The 17,753-nt window shown below is 31.7% G+C and overlaps 2 protein-coding genes across 3 annotated transcripts in view; one reads left to right on the top strand and one right to left on the bottom strand.

The window, feature by feature from the left end:
- Positions 1-17,753, top strand: part of LOC121115371 (syntaxin-12) — a 206,094-nt gene that overhangs the window by 4,157 nt on the left and 184,184 nt on the right. For both annotated transcript variants that reach the window (XM_071887410.1, XM_040709593.2), the window contains one exon: positions 846-915. In XM_071887410.1, the coding sequence (XP_071743511.1) occupies positions 846-915 (70 nt within the window). The remainder of the gene's footprint in view (positions 1-845; positions 916-17,753) is intronic.
- Positions 2,421-6,258, bottom strand: LOC121115138 (collagen alpha-1(XII) chain). Its single transcript, XM_040709320.2, has 2 exons — positions 5,819-6,258; positions 2,421-5,556 (listed from the first exon to the last, which is right to left on the bottom strand). Exon 2 carries the CDS (start codon positions 5,369-5,371, stop codon positions 2,978-2,980), a length of 2,394 nt encoding a protein of 797 aa, XP_040565254.1. The 5' UTR covers positions 5,372-5,556; positions 5,819-6,258; the 3' UTR covers positions 2,421-2,977.

The raw sequence follows: 17,753 nt of genomic DNA, 5'->3' as shown, positions 1-17,753 counted from the left end.
TAATAATAAAAAATGTATCATCACGATTTTTTTGAAAGGACGTAGGGACTGTTTGATGAGCAAGAAAAGTCATTAGGACGCCCTCTATCCCATTAAAACCTGACATGATCTAAAATTTGAAAATTCGAGGAATTCGTATTTCTATTGAAAAGTTCAAATTACTCTGTGGCATAATTTTGTTGTCATGCTTTGAGCTTGGATTTTTCACATTTTCAGTCATAATTACCGTTTAAAATTCTATTGAGTTTTGCCTGAATACTAGGGCCATGTTTCTGCAAGATCAATAGAGATTTTAATCGATAATTTGACTGAAAAGTCACAAAGTAATTTATAATTTGTCCACATTAATTTCCCAACCGGTTTTGACCGAATAGAGTCCGGCCTATTAGCTGTTCTTGTACATCGAACAGTCCCTATACCGCGAGAAATTTAGTTCCATAAATCAAATGAAGGTTCTTAAGTAAAGCTAACATCATTGGGTGTAACAGTTCATCCCAGAAATTGGAAAATAATGTCTATAATTGAGCAAAATATGTCAATGAAATATTGGACTCTTATATATTTCATTAAAAAAATCACTAATTTGACATGTTCCTCATTTTTGTACGGGATTGCTTTTGTGTTAACTCATAGCATATTTTAGCATTATATTTGTAAACCAGGCATTTTAAATCTTTTCTAAGTTGTGTCATATTTTTTGAGTTAGTGCAAAATAGTATTTTTACTTATGCGAACAACGAATAATTTACATTTAAACTGCATCTTCTCAGTTTAAAAACCTATGTCTTAGACTATACCAGGATTTAATTGATGTAACATATAATTATTTTTTATTATTATTTCAGTTTCATCTATGCAACGCATGATTGCACAAATTGGAACGTCTCAGGAAAATCAACAGCTTCAGAATCAACTGTAAGTCGTTTTTTCAATTATTCAATGAATTAACAATTTATCTGAGATAATTTTTTTTGCTACAAATTAAGCAATTATAAGTATTCCTTCTATGTTCTTGAGAAGAACTTGAAGGGTTGTCGTGTCTTGTAGAAGTATGCATGTCAGGGGAGGAAGGAGCAATCATACGTATTAATTTTTGAAGAGTGATTTATGACACGTTCTTTCATTTTATTTTCATTATGTTTTTATTTTATTTCATATGTATGTATGTACAAATGATTTTTGATTTAATTTGACAGGTCATGTCGAATAGACCAGAAAAACTTTTTTATTATATAACTTTCAACTTGTCAATTCCTTTTGAATAATGTGTTGATAATTATTATAATGAATCTAAAGATCTTATTTGTTGAATTTTTCTGTGAAGTATGCATCTTTTTTAAACAATTAGGAAAATAGTAGTTATTTTAATTACTTGTCTGAGTTCAATGTATCTACATCCTACACAGGTCAAAATTATTAATCAAGACTGGCCTTAGACTTTTGCAATCACTGTGGTCGAGTGGGTCCCGCGCTTGATTGAAAACATAAATCTGTAATTTATTTTTTCAATTAAGTCATTTGATTAAAAACGATTAAACTGGCCCTACCCGGATAGGGATTTGGGCCTATGCAATCCGTTTTGCATTGAGTCCGACAATAGCTAAGCCCCACTATCTTGTTAATATGCCATTTACAACTAGTAATAGTCGAATCTTTGAGCTGCCCTAGCCTTTTTTTTTATGAAACTTACATACTCGTGAGTCATTTCCAACATAATATTGAAATTCAATCATAAAAAGTGATATATGTCGCTTAAATGATAATTGTTATAGTTTAAATTAGTGAAATATGTTTGTGAGTCTCAAGCAGAGATAAAGTAATACTAATTAATAAATAGATTGGGCTCTCCCAAAATTATGAAAGCATTCTAATTCGCCGTTATTTATTACATTTTCTGTGAAATGGAGTCTGCTGTGTGATAATTGCAAGATATTAGGTAATACTTAACTATTAAAAGAGAGTCAACGTGAATAAAAGGCCCCTTGTAATTGAATAATTAAAATATAATCATTATTATATTCTGACATTTTCATTATAAAAAAATTGTATACTCCGGTTCTTATTTAAATATTATCATCTTATTAGTTCATATATATAATTGTCTTGCCCTGATGCTGTCGTTTCTTACTTTTTTAATGGCTAGCCGAGTCTACATCTTCTTATATTGTTTGTCTTAGTTCTCAAATCTCGACTCTTAGTCAAGTCTGAATCTTGTCACTGCGATTCTGAAGTCGTAGTTTAATTGAACTAAAATGCAACTAGAGTCCGAGTTGCAAGACTCCAACTCTGGCATTGGTACAGTGTTGATTTTGTAGTGTTTCATCACATTTTGTCTCGCCTGTATTTCGTCAATAAAGTAAAAGATTTCTTTAGACGATACATTCAAAATAATTACATATAAGTAACAAATCACTAATGCATTCATTTTTGTAAAAGTTTATTTTCGTAAAAATTCGGGAGGAGGGATAATTATAATAATAATTGTAGTAATACCGTGTTGGAGTTGTTTGTTGAGTTATGTTTATAATAATAAATTGTAAATGTATGTAAAATGTTGTTTGTGTGTTGAAATTGTCCACAAAATTGGGTAATTATAATAGATATAGATTTATGTATGTAGAAATAATTAAGGATAGTAATAATAATAAGACAAAGTTATCATAATTTATATATGTAATAATAATTAATTTACAATAATTAATATACAAAGTGGAAAGAGCAAATGACTAACACGAGTATGAAATCAGTCCTTTTTCAATTCTTCATGATTATTTTCATACAAATTCATTTTGTTACTATTCACAGCAGTAAGATCAAAAGAAAAGTCTCTTCTTTTTCTTATCCTTTTGTCTCAAACGATCCTTGAGATCATTCTTCATTCTTCTTCAAAACTTCTATATGAATAATTTTACATTATTGTATTTTGTGTGTGTGTGAGTTTATGTGAACGGATTGATTTGAAGAAGGAAGGAACAACTTATGCGTCAGGATGATTGTCGTTCAACTTTTGAGTTTCTTCGATACGATCATGCTCAGCCTTCTCTGCATCATAGTTATTCCTATTCCTCTGTTTTCGCAAAACCAGAAATCCAATCATAACCAGAATAACAACTGCGATCAATACTCCCACAATAATGGGTATGAGTGTGCTGGATCCACTCGAGGTCAAAGGAATAGAATCACCCTTTTCATTCCCGTTGGACACTTGTGCTGACCAAACTGCTGGGGTTCCGTCACCGGCATTATATAAAATCCGTCCTTTGACTATGGCAGATGAGGCTGAAGCTCCTTGAAAGTTGAGAATGATGTCGCTTTCTGCATCGGCATGAGATGTGATTGTGTCTAAACTAGCACTGCTCACACCGTACACCAATTCATATTCTTGCACTATGCATTTCCTGTTCAAGTCTGTGGGATTCAGTCTCAGGGTCATGTTGTCCTTTTCAATATTAAGGATTTTAAGCTCGGGAACAACATCTTTGCGAGGAGGGATTGTTACACTGAACCAGTCACTGTTTTCACTTTCTTGCTCGTCCACTAATGTCGTGACGGAAAAGGAGTATTTCTCACAAGGAACAGGGTCCTCAAATCGGTAGTTAAGCTCGGATGTCAAGTATGTCTCTTCTGAGTCTTCTCCCTCATTGGCGTCCACCTCTTGTCGGTACACTTTGAATCCTGTACTACATTGAACGTCCTCCCATGACAATTCAATTGCACTATTGTCAGCAGTGAGGGCGAGTTCAAAGTTATGAGGAGCTTGGGGAATTCCGTTTGTTGTTGTGAATTCGTTGATTCTTGCAGTGAATTGCTTATCCGTGATGATGGGAATTATTTCAAGGGTGTAGCCAGTACATGGCATTAATTCTCTAATATGATGATTGATTATAACTTCCTCATTTTCAACAATCACTGCTTCTTCCAGACATTCCCCTTCAGATTCTTGAGACTTACATACTTTGACGACATATGATTCAATACAGGCAGCATGAAGCCAGGTTAAGTCAGCTCCTTGATCTCCATTGATGACTTGAAGGTCTGGAGCTTCAAAAGCATGTTCCTCATCCAAAGCAGAAATAACATCTTCCGACTCGGTTTTAGAGGTCTCTTTGTCATCTAAAACGGCAGAGACGGAAAAGCGATAAATAGTGCATGGAGTAATGTTGTCGATATCAACCATGATTTCGCTGGTTTCTTCCATGAGTTTCCAGCCTTCATCACTTGAAGATCTATTAGAGTAGATTCTATATTTAGTTGCACATTCTAACTTAGGCCATTGTACTTTCATCGTTCCTGAAACGACTGACTCTACTGTGATTTCCCCTACACTTTGTGAGTCAGCGTCGGGTGAGAGTGTTTTGAAGGTGAAGATCTTGGATTCTACAGTTGTTTCAGGGAATAGAGGATGGATTTCAACGGTATATTCAGAACAAGGAGTGAGATCAAGTGCTTGATAGGTAACGTCCGGTAGTCCTTCCTGTTTAGTGATGGTTTCCGTGTCTCTGCACTCTCCTGTGGCTGCTGAGCAAATCGTAATTTCATATTCATTGATGCAAACAACATTTTCCCAGGCTGCCCAACGAAGAGACATTGAATCCATTGAGGTAGTGATCTCTGGCTCCAAATCAGAGACAGCATCGAGTCTAGGTTTAGTTGCAATTTTGTATGATTTTTCCTCGCCATATTTATCTCCAAGAATAGCATATAAACTTATATCATAGGAGGTGCAGGGTTTCAAGTCATTAAGCATGATTTCGGTTTGTCCATCCTGTATGGCAAGAGTGACGTGCCCCTTTTTATTTCCAGATTCGATATAATTCATTTCATAAGCTTCAGCACAGTCACTTTCCTTCCAGGAAAGTGATGCGGAATTGGCTCCAACATCCGCCTCCATATCAGTGGGTATGTCTGGAACAAAGTCTGACTGCTTAATGTTTTCCATATCAGCAGGTCCCAATTTAAAAGGGACTTGAAAAATGGCTTCTTCTTCTTCTCCAGAAACTTGAATTTGAAATTCATATTCAAGACAGGGTTTAATGTCTTCAATACTCCATTTGGAGAAAGGGCCAGATGCTTCTTGCTTTGCCAAAGTAGACTTCCAGTTGTCTGTATTGATAGGTTTATACATAAGATTAGCTGTAGCAGGATCGTAGCAAGAAGACGTTCCAAGCATATCATAGGGTGCCCAGTAGACTTCACCTACACTCACCGTCTCAACAACTTCTCCTCCTCGAAAAGTTTCTTTATAACTCACTTTAACATGCTCCTCAGAGCCTTGTAAAAACCCTTTGCACTCCTCATCATTCGCTTGTACAAAAGAGATAAGTAGGAAGATTGGAATTAAAAGCTCGAGATGGGTACGAGCGGATTGCATCTTGATTACTTTAAATTCAATTTTGAAGAAATTGTGGATTGATTTTTTTTTAAATTAACTGATCACAATTCGATGGACTGAACACACACTTAAAAGTAGCATAAATGATTGTTATTTTGAGCACTACTCATTTGTTAATGATTTATATGGATGAACGTTGTAATTCAGGGAAGAGGAGGATACTCCTGGAAATGGAATGGGAAATGAAATAACTATGGATTCACTTGTAGGTAGATGTATAATCAAATATAAGAACTATGCAATTTGGTGGAAATATATATATATATATAACAAAATAGATCGTTTACCACATTGCTAATAAATGCAAACCTAACACTCACCAAGTCTATTTTTTTTTTTTTTTTTGCAATTTTAATTAATTCTTTTGAAGAAAGGAAAAATAAAAAATCCAAGAGAAAAAACAACAACCAAAGACGGCAATTTTACCTGAGATTTTATACAGATATTACTACTATTTCAAATAATATCTTGGTTTGTGAGTGGAACTTGATTAAATTCCTAATGTTAGATATATCAGTAAAGATATTATATTTTTTTTAAATGTGTTCCTTCCCAACTTGGAAGTCTTTACAACCCGAAAATCCTCAATGAACTACAAGGAATCAAAACGGCCCGGCAATCTCAAAAGGCGTACGAGAAATAGTATAGACACGCACTTTATTTTTTGTCCGCTTCTGAGTGTTTAAGTCTCTTTTATTCCATTATTATAAGTTACATAGTAAATATTTAATAATACAATCCACACGCTAAGAGTTTAAGTCCCATCCATGAAATTTGCACTCATTATTGTTCACTTTGTTTCGTGGATGTTATTTACTCAAGGATCAGGATATGCAGAGTGCTCCCTTCAGTCATCATCTATCAACAAAATCATTATAATTCCCAAATCCTTGACTCTTGCTCTTTGCTTTACTCTTTGAGTAATTAGGCCTTGCGCTTATAATATATTGTTCTTTCTTTAGTGACGTACATTTTTTTTTTTTTTCATAAAAAAAAACTATTAATTATAATTTGTTGAAGAGTTAATCATTATTTTCATAATGATGGCGGCGGGACCAACTGCTAGTCCGACCCCCTCCCCTCATTAATGATGACAGCTGTTTATGCATCATTATTTTATATAGGTATTAGTGTTGGGTTCCGGTCTGGAAGTCCTTGACTAGTGTGATAGTACTATAATTTTTGTTGATGAATATGTTTGGTATGAATAGGTCTCAAAGAAAAAAATCCCTCCAGATCAATCTCACTAAAAAATCAGCCTTGATTGGTATCATTTAAAATTCGGTGTAGACCGATTTCATAGAAGTATTTTTGATGAAGTCATACAAAGTTTAAAATCTAAAGTGTTATATATGTGTACAATTTGTTGGATCAAACTAATTTAAATAAGTTTGGAATGGATCTGTTTTAAAGAAAAATTCAGCTTATATCGATTCTACAAAAAATCGGTCGTAAAGTTTGGTTTGTATAAGGGAGATTTTTAAATTTTTGGTTAGAAATAGAGAATTTATTTTTGAGTCAAAGTAATTTACTCACTGTTTTTGATGATATTTATTTATAAAAATAATTTTTTCCTTATTATAACACTTCTAAAATTAGATTTGTAATTTTTTGAATAACAACACGTGGATTTAATACATTTTCTTTGAGGATATAAATTTGCTACACTGGAAGTTGGCAGAAGTAAAAAATGTGCATTTTCCCCAGTATACTGATTCATTGACTATTATATATATAATATTTGTAATTGTATCCAGAAAGTAAGCTCAAATCATCGAGAGTTGTAAAATTCATATGCTCAGTATAATACAAATGGTGTAATAAGGTTAAGACCGAACAAGGAAAAAATCAATCTCAGACCGAGTCTCAGGAATATAATATATACAACTAACATATATGAATGAACATGATTAGAATAATAATAGCAGCACCACGTAGAAAATCAAATAAGTTATCTATAAAATGATATAAGGATGCTTACTTTGTTCTTTAACCACAAGTAAGAATGTCATTGACAACCACTTATTATTAACCTACAATTTGAATGAAAGAACAACGTCTATTTATGTAGTGAAAACATTGCCCCTAGTAGTATACATATATGGCTATGTATATCTTCAATTAGTAAGGAGAAGGCCATTAAAAGAGTCAATTGGCAGGTGTTTTTACAAAAAATAAAAAGAAGTAAAAAATAATTAAAATAAGAGCAAGTCGTCGTAGACAATTCAATGAATAAACCTCATGATCATTAAAAAAACAAGTGTCTATTCCACTTGCTAGGGGGGGTACTACTTTTCTGTTCATAAATAGATAGATTGGGATCAATTGCTTCATAAGCCATTTCCGGATGTGGCTCCTTTCCTCCCTCTGGTAATTATTATTATCTGAACCTCATGCCCTTACTTATATTCTCTTCAAAATACAATAAAAAGTGGATTCTTGTCCTATTACATAGTGCATGCAGTGGTCCTCAAACTATGTGCCCCCAAAATGTATGTTATGTATAAGAAAATAATAAGTACAACTTTTGGTCTACAATAAATAATAATTTTACTATATTTTTAGCGAAAATGATATTTCGTTGTAAGACTGAAATTTAGAGCCAGATCAGTCTTTAAAAAAATCAGTTTCGAACCGTGTCTCAACACTAGTATATACAGACAAAAAAAAAAACCTTTACACTTTTTCTGTTCAATTTTTTGACAAGTTATTTGCTCATTTTTCCCGTACAGTTGTTCATTACTCAGCTGGAAAAAATATCTTCTTTTTTTTTTTTTTGCATACAATAACATCGATCAAATTAATGAAATGAAAGGTAACGACGGTACAAATTGAATTGTTGATAAATTTACAATCATTATTACTTATCCCCTCTATAAATCATAAAGTTGAAGTAACATTGCTTATAATTAACCATTAGAATTCAAAAGAATTGCTTCACAAAGTATTTGTGTAAAAATTATTGCTGACAATTTGGGTGAAACCCCAGTATGGCCTTAGAGGAGAGCCTCTCACTTGAATATATATTTTTTTTTTGCCAAAATGGAAGGGGAATCTGCAGGATTATATATGTATATTTACATTTTTTTCAATTTTTTAAGAAAATTTCCAAAATTATAATTTTTGTTCCGCTGAATTTTTAACACCTGTTTTCTCATTATTTTTTTTCTTCCAAAGTAGTAATTGTTCTTATTTATAAAAAAAAACAGCCCCTCCAGCCCACTCCCTAAAAAAAGTCCCTGAATGGTGTTCATTTTAATGGGAAAATAATTTGATTACCTCTACAAGTTCGAGCAAACAAATAATTTAAAAACCAAAATATGATTCATAAATAAAACGAAAAATGGAGGAAATTATAAATTACTTAATAAATACCGCTCAATAATTTTCTACTTTATTTGTGTAAATTTGTTTCATCGTTTTGACACTCAAAAATTGAGGGAAAGAAAATGAATTAGGATCATTTTCCGGTCAATCTACAATTCATAATGAATTAGACCAAAAAATTTGAACAAAGCACGGATTGGTCAAGGGATAATATCAAAAGAGTTTGAGAAACACTGCTAATTTGTTGTGATGATGGCACCAATAATTAATTATTATAAACTGAGCGTGTATGCGATTCGATTCGTGGTGGTGGTGGTACAGTAGAACAGCCGCCCTACCTTCTACCCCCCAACCTGTTTGCTATTTTTCCTTCCTCTTTTATTTCATGGTATTGGTATGATAGCACAGTAATAAAAAAATAAAAAAGTTACGAAGTAATGTAACGTTTTGTATTTTTAATCAGATACACGACTGGGTTTTGCCAAAGGTATTTATATATGTATAGCTATGTATGTTTGCAATCATTACACAATATATGTAAAGGTAAAAAGGTGAAGGAGACAAAGTAGGGCAATTGATACTCACATGGTGCATACCTAGTTATAGAATGAAATGAAGTAGGTACTCATATTGTACTATATGCCCAAAGTGTATCTCTAGTGTGTACATTATCAACATGAGTATTAAATTGTAGATATGTACGAGGTCTGATCCAAAAGAAACAGTTATTTTCTCATTTCGAAATGTATGTTGACAAAATCAGCCATTTTGCATTTAAAGTTTGTTTTTGATAATTAAAAAAGTAAGACGTCTTTTAGTGTGACCCGCAATTTTCTACTATTGACACAAAATGTAGAGAAAAATTCTGGAAACGTATTCATTGAATTAGATCTGAATCAAATTCATCTACGATTTGCAAACGATTAAATTGTGGTCCATAGTCTAAGATCACCATTTAAACCATAATATAAGTCCAAATCAGTTTACATTGAAAAATATCACATAAGACGAAACTGAAATAATGAAAAAAAAAAAAAAAAAAGAAGGTCTATGAGCGATTCTCAACTCTAGTAATAGTGTGTACCATTGGGGGGTAAGGGACAAACAATGAAGCCCTAGTTTTAATGATGAAGATAATGACGGTGGTCGTTTTCCTTTCAAGCACCCCTTGTAGTCATATGTAATTACTTTATTATTAATTTGCCACACTTTTTAATATGTGTAGTGTACATTCATATATGGTTCTCGAATGTGTATGGTTGTATGGTAGTAGTTTTGTTTTGTTTTTCCTCCCTTCTAGCTTGCTTTGGGTGTTGGTTTTTTTATTATCAAGATTTTTTATTCCCTTTGGGCCATTGAACAATACGTACATTACATATATTATTATAAAAATCTTTTTTATTTCGTCTTCATTTGTGCAAGTCTTGAAAGAAGGAGTAATTGCTCCAGCAGCCTCCCCACCCCTCCTCCCATTTTTTCGTAGACATATTAATATTTTCATTAATTTGATTCTTCTTATCTCTGCTTCTTCTCCACCGATCCTTGGACGATAAATTCAATATACATGATATCCACACAAATATTATCTACATACATCTGAAACGTTTTTAGCATGAATTATGTATATTTTTCCCCTAAGAAGAAGTTATAAATTATTGATCCACATTTAGCTATGATTTATGTCTTGCCCTTAAATGCATCATAGTGGATATTTAAAGTATATATTTTTTTTTATTTGTACGTTAAGCTCTTGGATTACGAGGAGTATATGTGTCAAGGAAGTACTTATAACCTGTTTCTTGAAGATACGTCTACGACCATTCTGTTGATGGCAATGATCAACATGTCTCCGGTGGGGTAATATGTATAATTAGTAGTCCATATTTATTCGGTCCAGTCCAGTCTTGAGATAAAGTTAAGTGACGTCATGTAGGACGTAACTTTATAAGTTTTAGGACTTACCTCAATTGGGGCGAGACTAAACGAGACGGGACTGTAGTCTTCACCCCTAAATAATGACTGACACAACACTAATGATCAATTTTCTATGTTAAGGTGATTGATAAATTTTAATCTGTTACTTAAGGAGGAGAAAATACTTACAGTTGAAGCATTCCTAATTGAAAACAAATACTATCAATGCAACGAACCAAGTGACGAAACAATGATCCATTCGTTCTCAAATTTAATTGGCGTTGGAAATACTTTTTGTCATCAAGAGGGCGCTAAAGACGTCATGAATTAACTAACTCCATGAATTAACCATTTAATTGAATTCACAAGGTAAATTCTGCAAAGGGAAGACAAAATGACATACTGTGTGACGAGGAAAAATGATAAAATATAGTGGTATCTTAGATTTTTTTTTTTCTTCTCTAAGCCAAGATAATCTCTAAGAGCGTGTCATCACTTTGTTTGATAACTTTGGGCACAACATTAGAGTACTTTTAAGTGCAAAACACTGGTTATGAGAAGTTGAAGGTTTTTTTTTTTTTACATCAGCTTTCTTTTGAGTGACGATAGAACGATAAACTACCTATTTAACAATAATTACTTGCCAATCAACTGTCTCGCAATCCGAGCTATGACCGTATATATTTTATAATATTCTTCCTTCTTAGACAAGAGAGTCTATTATCGATAGAGCAAGGTCAGTTAGGAATGAATTCTTCATTTGTTGCTTCAAAGAAGTGAGCAGCACTTTTAGTGAGGGTAAAATTATAATCTGTGTAGTCTAATGATTGGTAATTAAAAGGAGTTAGAAGAACTCTCCTTCAATCCTAGTGCCATCATCATCTTAACTACATTCTTTTTATTCTTATTATTACTATCATTACCTGAAGCATCTTCTGGCTACATACACAACTAGGTAGACTCTGCAGTTTCATTGTAGTTAATAAAGATGTATTATCATGGGTATTTGACCACAAGGGATACTTATTACTTATTATTACCCACCATTTTCCTCTCCTACCCTTTTCTTTCTTTCTTTCCCTCTTAAATGTCTTGTAATGATATAGTTAAGTAAAGTATGCGAATACTTATCTAGGTAATTCCATACTTGACTATGATGAACTCTTCCCCTCTGACCAAAACAAAAGGAGCATAAGAAGTCTTTTTAAAGCAGACGATTTCCATGATTGAAAAGAAGGAGGGGGGGGGACTTATATAAGTAAAGCAACCATTCACCAAATTCGTCTCTATGATGAGAGATATTCATCTATTTGACTATATCTTTTATCTTTGTACTATTATTTGAAAAACTAAATAGATTGAAAAATCATTATTCTGGCTTCCTTTGTTTTGTATTTTTGACTTTCAGTGGAAATGAATATAGATAAACGCTTCTCATCAAATTACATAGTAAACTGTCAAATCCGGGTATTACCTTAAAAGCAACGTTTTCTTAGATATCTTAGAATATTTTACTCAATAAATTACTTTGCAACATGATGGTAAAAAAACTGGATAATAGAAAGAAATATAGATTTAATATGTATATTGACTTCAATTTCCATAATCAGATGAATTAATTCTAGTACTAATTATGTATCTATATCCAAAACGGTGCAACTCCATCGAAACAATCTGGGTAAGAAAAACAAATCCTTTATAAAACAAAGTAAATATAAAAATGACCTCATCAAATTTATATCTATCACTCCAAAGAAAAATCCTTCAAATGTCTCTAAAAGTGCATGTGAAGATCCTGTAGCGACATTTTTGTTTTATTTGTCTTTTTAGTCGAGGAAGTATCAAAATACTGATACAAATTTAGATACAAGAACCAGTGCAAAATATTGGTATCGTGACAACACTAAACCATACTAATTCAACAGATGACATATATTTTTATTTGTGTCATTTCTTAGTAGTGTACAAATAAAGTATAATATTATCATGATAATAAAATTAATGTGACAACTATTTCTATATTAATTTATATTAGGAGGGAAGAAAAAAAAAACTGCGTCTTAGAAACTTGTTTGTTTTTATGTTTGAAGTAGTTTTTCATCGGTGGTCACAGATCATAGATCTACAACTATTACTAACTTATCATAAATATTAGTCCAACTTGTTTAATAAATATGTATATGTATCCTATACATACTATCCATTGTTTCTATGACTAACTAACTAAGAGGTGTTTTCTATTGGGTGTCATGATGGGAAAGAGTTAAAATGTCACCAATAAGGACAGCAACAAAAAAGATTGAGTAATCAGTGTTACATCCATATAGGAATGAATATTCAATATGTATTGTAACAAAATATATATTGGTGATGGATATGGGGTATAGGGCAGAAACGCAAACTCGGTTCCGCTTATATATAATTGGGAATAACTGTAAAAAGATTGAAACTGTGGTGCGACCCGATGTATTCGGATCCAGACCCGAAAAATGTTAGGAACTTTATTTATATTACAAACCATATCGAGTCGTGAGTCAGTGTAAAGTTTCTAAGACGAGTAGTGAGTCATAATAGACAACCTCAAGTCTAATCATAGTCAATTTGTTGATCTTTAACACGAGTCAATTTGAAAAAAGAACCTAAGAATATAATTGATAACAATGATCAAAATATTAATACTTTCCGGGCTTGGCACTCAAAACCAAATAATAATAAAAAAAACAAAAAAACGACCCAGATCTAAAATTAAGACCCAAAATCCATTACTTGTATAAATTTATGTATATATTGTGTACAGGCTGTAACTTGCATAAACAAATTCTAAAAGTTGCAATGAAAAAATGAGATTAATAATTTTTAATGACGAAGTTACAGTCCTACTGATCATGTGGCTAATACAATAATAGAATATTTGTTGGATTATCGATTTATAAATTATATAATATTGACGTTTTTAATGAAAATGAATAATTTCCAATGTATTCTGTGGTACATTATACAGTTCAAATGCCCACTTATTTGATACTATAAGAACATGAATAGCATTGGTATTTAATTGTAAAAAACATGTTTCTTGTGATTAGGATTAGGGACCTACAAATTGTCGAAATTTTCGTGAACATATATAAAAAAAAAAAATTATGTGGGTAATCTGCAAAATATTAGTGCTTTTGTTGATTAATTTTGAAAATTAAAACGCAAGTAAATAGTTTATTTAGTAATTTTCTTCAGTAGATATAAGTCTTTTTAAAGTCACAAACGTTTATTGTTCTTTTTGATTTACACTCACGAGGATTTTAGACAATTTTCACATCCCTAATTAGGATAATGTAATAATTGAATATTCCATGGATAGTAAATGTACTAATTATGTAATTTTTGACTCTTTTTTTTTAAAATGAAAATTACTACTTGATAAATATTCTATAGCACATTATAAAGTATTCTATGGCATATTAAGAAGTTCAAATTCCCACAGTTATATTATTCATAAATATGTAATAACCAAGTCATTTTAATACATCAAAATTAAATAATAATTTGTAATTAAAATGACTTATGTCGTAATTAAATAAGGCGTTATAAAATGTTCAAATTGTAACAAAATGTTTGTACAATGAACAAATTGTACAAGATATATAAATATATATACAAGATATATAAATATGTACAATGTGCATTAGGGTGCATCAAACGCCCCTATGTTTTTGACTATCTTACCTATTCTTGCAAATATGACACTTGGTGATAGAAATAAGAATTCAAAAAATCAAGGAAATCACCGAGTGCTTAATACAAAAATGTACTTGGGGTTATCATATAAAGATCTTGAACTTCCTTATTTTTTACTAGAACCTAGTCGTGTTTGGTTTCAGATTAAAGCTCATAATATAAGTAACACAAATATAATATACTAGTGGTAGTACTTGCCACTATTTGGAGTTATTAGGCTTCGACGAACAGGCAAATTTTGCTGTATTAGTAACAAATTGTTATTCTATATTTTCCATGAGGGTACTCACACGTAATAACTCAATACTTTGATGTTCTCTTGTCAAGAATGAAATAATAACAGCTTTAGATAAAACAAAGCATTGTTCAAGTTGCCAACAACAACAAAACTCGCACACTACAAAATGCTTAAGATTTACAATGGTGGGTTTATATATTCCCCTTTTCTTTTTTAATATGATACGCTGAGGTTTATGTCTACAATCTTGTTGCTAAACCTTATCCAAAGTCACATGCATCATTTTTCAATTTGAATAATGTACTTCCCTTTTCTTTTCTTCTCTTCTCTTTTATAATGTGAGCTTTAGATACACACGCTCGTTGTTATAAAAGGGGACTTCAACTCTTATTTTATACAACTCAAGTGCCCAAGATACACTCAATAATGACTATATGTAAAAAACATACCCACACACAAATAGTTTATACAATAATACTAAACATGAATAGGTTTAAGGGATAAATATGAAATTTAAGTTATGTTATGGCCTCAAATACATATATATATATATATAATAATTAGTGATGGGACGATTAATTGGGATCGGAAAAATGATGTTTAATTTGGGATTCCGATTCTAATTTAATAATATTTCAATTTAATTTTTCAAAAATTTTATATTATAAATTTAATTTTCGATTTTTTTTTTTTTTCAAAAAGAACAGCTGAGGATTTTTTTTTTCCAAAAATTTAATTTTTTAGAATAGCCATGGGTTTTGAAACTTAATTTTTAGTGAATCGTTGTAGATTTAAAAAAAAAAAAATATTAGATATTGCATTGTATATTTGATTTTTTTTTTTTTTAAATTGTAATATATTCAATTTTTATTCCATTTTTTTCCAAAAAATTTCAATAAAAACCAAGAATATAATTATGTAGATGCCCCTGATAGCAACATTGTATTTTTTAACTATTATTTAAAATATTAAAGAATCGTAGTCGGCATCTGTAATTTTTACTAGAATCGCATCGGAATCGGGATTTCTTTTTGAATCGACACGTTGCTTTTTTGCTTGTATCTTTCTATCACCAAGTGTCGCATTTGAGAGAATAGGTAAGAAAATCCAGCAATAATTAAAAAATCATGGGGCGTTTGATGCACTCTAATGTACATACATAATATATGTTTGCTTGCTCAAAAAGTCAACCACACCTCTTAATAATCATCAATGATCACTTATCTAGCCCTTTTTAAATATAGTACATAATATACCTATACAATTAATGCTTCAATCTTAAGATTCATGCAACAACATATTTATTAAAGTAAAAAAGAGAGAAGGTATTAATTAAAGACTAGGTGACTGGGTTACATAATTGTATTTATTTTAATCAGTGTGGGAGTTTTTAATGAGTTTATATTTACCTATCTAAGTTATTTTCTGTTTATATTTGTCTTTCACTTACTTACTTACCCATATAATATTATATGATATGAAATCTGTTGAATGTCCAATGAACACACTCCTTACTCATATATAGAGAGAGCGTTTTCACTCACGTCATAAACTGCATCGTAATTGAAGGAGACGCCATTTTGAGGAAAAAATTGTAATACATATTGATGAAACATTATCAAATGGCTTTAAGAATAAAAAAAGACTTAACATTCGCATAGAAATACTACTTGATGCACATGATATCACTGATATTTGAATATAATCAAAGTAATTTGTTTTGAAAATCGTTATGAAATGTAAAAATGATACGGTTTTATCATTGATACGGCAGTGTCGACACTGCTACTTGGATGCTGTAATTCGGATCCAACCGGTTTCTGTATTTCATATTGAGATTTACGAAGATAGAAAACCCTGGCTATTGCATGGGGTAGCTGCCTTTTAGTCGTTTCCTTACGTGCAGTTCTATAAGCCTTTGCAGTTTTTGACATTCAAAAGCTTCTGAGGTCATCATTGACCACAAATTCCATACTTATTTCACTCTTGGAAGGAAGTTTAATAAATTGTTCAGTCAATCCTTCAATCTTCTCAGGCAGATCAGACAGTTTACATTTGAAAGGATTTACAATCCAGCCGACAGTATATGAATCAGACTCCCAAAAGTAGTCACAGAGCCTTTCCCTAAGTTTGGTCAGGTCATTTGTGACTGGTTCCTTCATTTCAATCGCATTATACTCTTCGTAGTCATCCATTACCCCAAAAATGTTATAAATTACTCCATTTGGGGTAATTTACCCCTCTTTCCGACCACTGCATATATAGGGATTGATTTTTGATAGTGGGTAAGGTTAAGTCCTTTTTATTTGTTGTTTCCATTTTGACATTCAATATTTCACCCTTTTTCTTGCTACTAATGAAGAAAGGTTATACAACTTGGTTGTGTAGTTCCCAAAACTGTTCGACATCAACCATACTGACGTCACATAAAAACGCTCTTTAATATTTATCTAAGATGGACTCCAAACCTTTTCTTGTAGTGTTGTGTTTCTCTTTTTTTTTCATGCAGACACAACGATGTGTTGCTTCTCTAACCTGTTTTTATACTATGTGTGTGTGTGTGTATTCTTGGTATTCCTATCCATGTATTAACGATCTTTTCTTCTTCTATTTTTTCACGTAACAAAGAGCATATCATGTATGTACATATTTTGTATACGATAGGTATACTATACCTATCGTCTTTGGGTTGACATCATTTGAAGAGAGATAATAATAAACGACTTTTTATTATGACCGTTAATGTCAGTGAAGGAATTAGTTTTATTAAGAGCGGATTTAATAAGGTGGTTGTTTTCTATGTAGGTCTTTGGAAAGGTATACATATATATAACCATAGGAAGCATTATTACTCTTCCTCTCAATGGATATATATATTATTGGGAAAGAGTTGATTCCCCCAGCAGCAGCCTCCCCCTCCCTCCTTTAGTCAAACAATTTTCCGCTGTGTAAGCAAAAAATATACATTAAGAAAGTTTTCTTATTTTATATGGTTTGTTATTAGTATTATTTTTGAAGGAGAATTAAGAAAAAGAGAGAGAGAGGGAAATAAAATATATATTTTATAAAAAAGTGTGTGTTTTTTTATTTTTATTTTGTAAAATCCTAGGTTTAGTTTTGCCCTTGTTTTCATCAACAACCCAATCAATA

The sequence above is a fragment of the Lepeophtheirus salmonis genome, chromosome 3 (genome assembly GCF_016086655.4).
Source record: "Lepeophtheirus salmonis chromosome 3, UVic_Lsal_1.4, whole genome shotgun sequence".
NCBI classification, from domain to species: Eukaryota; Metazoa; Arthropoda; class Copepoda; order Siphonostomatoida; family Caligidae; genus Lepeophtheirus; species Lepeophtheirus salmonis.
Note: the sequence above shows the minus strand (reverse complement) of the source record. Positions and strands in the feature narration are given on the sequence as shown.

Bases quoted from the DNA above. Each gene is read 5' to 3' on its own strand.
- LOC121115138 (XM_040709320.2), bottom strand. From the start codon at position 5,371: ATGCAATCCGCTCGTACCCATCTCGAGCTTTTAATTCCAATCTTCCTA.